This window comes from Nestor notabilis, unplaced genomic scaffold (assembly GCF_000696875.1).
Source record: "Nestor notabilis isolate BGI_N333 unplaced genomic scaffold, ASM69687v1 scaffold13405, whole genome shotgun sequence".
Lineage (NCBI taxonomy): Eukaryota > Metazoa > Chordata > Aves > Psittaciformes > Psittacidae > Nestor > Nestor notabilis.
The window spans coordinates 11,601-15,083 of NW_009929007.1; the positions used below are offsets into that span (position 1 = coordinate 11,601).

General features: G+C 43.0%; 1 protein-coding gene across 1 annotated transcript in view; it reads left to right on the forward strand.

Moving 5' to 3' along the window:
• LEPR (leptin receptor) overlaps positions 1-3,483 on the forward strand; it is an 18,505-nt gene that overhangs the window by 10,623 nt on the left and 4,399 nt on the right. Inside the window, exons 10-13 of the mRNA XM_010014796.1 lie at positions 983-1,165; positions 1,724-1,819; positions 2,022-2,124; positions 2,468-2,543. Of these exons, the coding sequence (XP_010013098.1) occupies positions 983-1,165; positions 1,724-1,819; positions 2,022-2,124; positions 2,468-2,543 (458 nt within the window). The remainder of the gene's footprint in view (positions 1-982; positions 1,166-1,723; positions 1,820-2,021; positions 2,125-2,467; positions 2,544-3,483) is intronic.

Consider the following 3,483-nt stretch of genomic DNA (forward strand, 5'->3'; position numbering starts at 1 on the left):
GTTTCCAAAATGAAATACGGTCTCGTTTCTCTGGCTGCTCACCTGAGGGGCTGCCAGAGTACATAGCTGGAGAGGTTTGGCTTTACTTCCTAAGAAGCCTCTCATTGATTCAGCTACTTTATTGATTCACTCTCCTTTACTAATGATGTAAAGCCTCTTGCTTTGGAATACTTCAATTTTGTAGCATTCACGTTCAAATACATGCTGTGGGAAACATCACTGCAACCTATTTGTAGAACTTTTCTGCTGTAATGCTATTTTAAAAGCATTATTATGAATAAAATTCTTTCTGATGCTGTGTGTAAGTACTCTGGAAACCCTGTGGTTGGTAGCAGATGTCACAGGAAGCCTTTGTCCAATTGTTATCTTGGTGTATTACTTAGATTCAGTAGGGTTTACCTTACAGGGCTCTCAGTGCGTTCTTATTTAAATGTTGATGGTTCAGTAGCTGTTGATAGTTTTTTGATTAAGGAGTGATAGTTAAGGATGTGCACATGAGAATGAGGATATTTGTTTCATGTCTGCTAAGAAACTGGATCCGTTTAATGTTCAGGACTGTTTGGTGTGAACCAAGCTGTGCTGGCTTAAAGAGAAATATGTTTGCTTATGTGAGCTAAAGACCAAGCTTTATTATATAGAAGAGAATTAAACAAGTAAATGATAAATGAACAGGGTGCCCAGAGAAGCTGTGGCTGCCCCATCCCTGGCAGTGTTCAAGGCCAGGTTGGACACAGGGGCTTGGAGCAACCTGCTCTAGTGGAAGGTGTCCCTGCCCGTGGCAGGGGTTGGAGCTGGAGGAGCTTTAAGGTCCCTTCAACCCAAACCAGGCTGGGATTCTAGGATACTATGATAAAGTGCTGAAACTGTAGCAGTCACTTGTGTGCATATAGTTTGTAGTAGACGCCTCTCCTGCTTGACCCATCATCATCTCACTCTGTCTGTGCTCATGTCACTCATGGCTGGTTTCTCCTTGCTCTGTCAGTGAGCGTTGTGCGGTCCCTTAGCGCTTACCCAGTGAACAGCACTTGTGTGGTTCTGATCTGGACACTCTCACCTCAAATATACGTGATAACATCTTTCATTATTGAGTGGAAGAACCTTAACAAAGAAGAGGAGATGAAATGGCTGCGAGTTCCTCCAAATATCAGTAAATATTACATTTATGGTGAGTGTGCACTGAGAAATAGAATATATTATGTTAACACAGAACAGCAAAATGGGACATTACTGAGCTCTCTGATTCCTTTTCCCCCTCTCTGTTTCTGATTTATGATAACGACCAGCAGAGCAATTCCTGATCATCATTAGAGCACTGACTGTAAAGGATTAACTGCTGCATTAATAATCAGGTTAACCAAGACTGAAGCTCAGAAGTGTGTTAATTTTTTGACAACACAATAAAATCGGCTCTGGAATATTGAATACACCAGCTAATATCTAAGTTAATATGTCCATTCCATTTGCAGTTTGGCTTTAATCTTAAATTTTTTTACAATAGCTCCATAAAGGTGTTAATTCCATGACAGGATAATGCTAGATTGTCCAGTATAGATTAATGGGTTTAATCTTCTGATATTAAAGTACATATCTATAAAAGACAGCTCTCATTATTCCCCTCTCTGGGCTGATCTGAGCTCTGATACGTGACCAGAACCTCTGTGCAGGTAATTGTGTAAAAGGAGGATAATAGTTGCGATTCAAAAGGCTCATTTCCTCTTTCCAGATCACTTTATCCTGATTGAGAAATACCAGTTCAGCCTGTACCCTGTGTTTGCTGGAGGAGTTGGCAAATCCAGAGCAACAGATCACTTTACCAAAGGTGACTTAGAGGAGCTTTCTCCATGTTGTTGTGAAATAGGAGCTTGTAAAAGTAACCTTTAAATGCAAGAGAAGCCTGTATCTTACCAGCGAATGTCAGTATTAAAGTCATTGTAATAGAACTATGGACAGTGATCTAGATGCAAACTACTTGTTCACAAACTATTTGACTGCATTATTAGCTGAATTCCTTTTATTTCCAGCTGGATACGAAAATGAGAACAATGCCAACCTCTATGTGGTTCTGCCAATAGTCATTTCAACCTCAGTTTTGTTGCTTGGAGCACTGCTGGTTTCACAACAAAGGTGGGTTGTTCATTGTCATCTCAAAGGTCTTCAGAAGAAGGTGGTGCAGCTTAGGGGATGCCTCTGTGCTGAACTAGTGGGCAGGATGTTTCTGGGGCAAAAAGGGATTATTTTTAATGTCTATTTTTGAGGTCCTGCACTGAAAAGCAGTGGACTGTGGAATACAGCACAGAGAATTAAAGTGGCCTGAGTGCAGAGACTTGTTACCTTGTGAAAATGTCATTGTCATAGTGCTCTGGGTAAATGAAATTGCACAGGTTCCTTTCCTGACACAGCGGAGGGGAATGGCAGCAGTACAGAATGTGAGACCAGTTCCAACTCCAGAATTTACCTTATATTTCAGAATGAAGAAGCTGTTTTGGGAAGATGTTCCAAACCCCAAGAACTGCTCCTGGGCACAAGGAGTTAATTTTCAGAAGGTATATATTCCCCTGGTGATGCCTCTTCCCCCACCCCATGCTCTGACTGCTCTTTGCTGGCTGCTGAGCTCTATCTGTTGGGTAGAGCAGACCCTGCCTGAGCTACTTGAATGGAGCCTCTTGAGCCTCTGAAGTTACCAGTGCAGCACTTCTCTTGACTGTAGGAGCTGATATCTGGGACCAGGCCAGGACCAGAGTCTGACACCTCTTTTGAATGTAGCTGGTGTTTAAATTTCAGGGCAATCAGTAAATCAGTTGCAGAATCCCATGGGTGTAATGCTTGTGCACCTCAGTGAGTGCCACTTGTATATCAAAGGCCAAATTCTTTGCTGGGACAATGGCCTCTCCATTTGGCCAGTGATATGGGAGCTGTGATGGGATGTGGAGTCTTCATGTGGGCTTAGCTGCTTTGTGCCCTCAGACAAAGCTTCTTGTGGTGCCGGTATCTGACAGCATGCAATCACTGAGACAATAATCCATATTCAGGCCTCTTACTTCTAAAAGGAAGAGCATGTAATGGCAGAAGATTTTTCAGGTATTTAATTTGCATTCCCCAGTGACGGTTTCTTTTCTCATCTTTTTTCATAGAATCCCAGAATCCCAGACTGGTTTGTGTTGGAAGGGACCTTACAGCTCCTCCAGCTCCAACCCCTGCCCCGGGCAGGGACACCTTCCACTAGAGAAGGTTGCTCCAAGACCCTGTGTCCAACCTGACCTTGACCACTGCCAGGGATGGGGCAGCCACAGCTTCTCTGGGCAACCTGTTCAGTGCCTTGAAGCACTCTGTAAAAACTTTCTTCCTTAGATCTAGCCCAAATCTTTTTAGTTTAAAAAGTTTAAAACCATTTCCCCTTGTCATATTGCAACAGGCCCTGCTAAAACATTTGTCCCTTTCTTAGAGGCCTCCTTCAAGTACTGAAAGGCTGCAGTATGGTCTCCC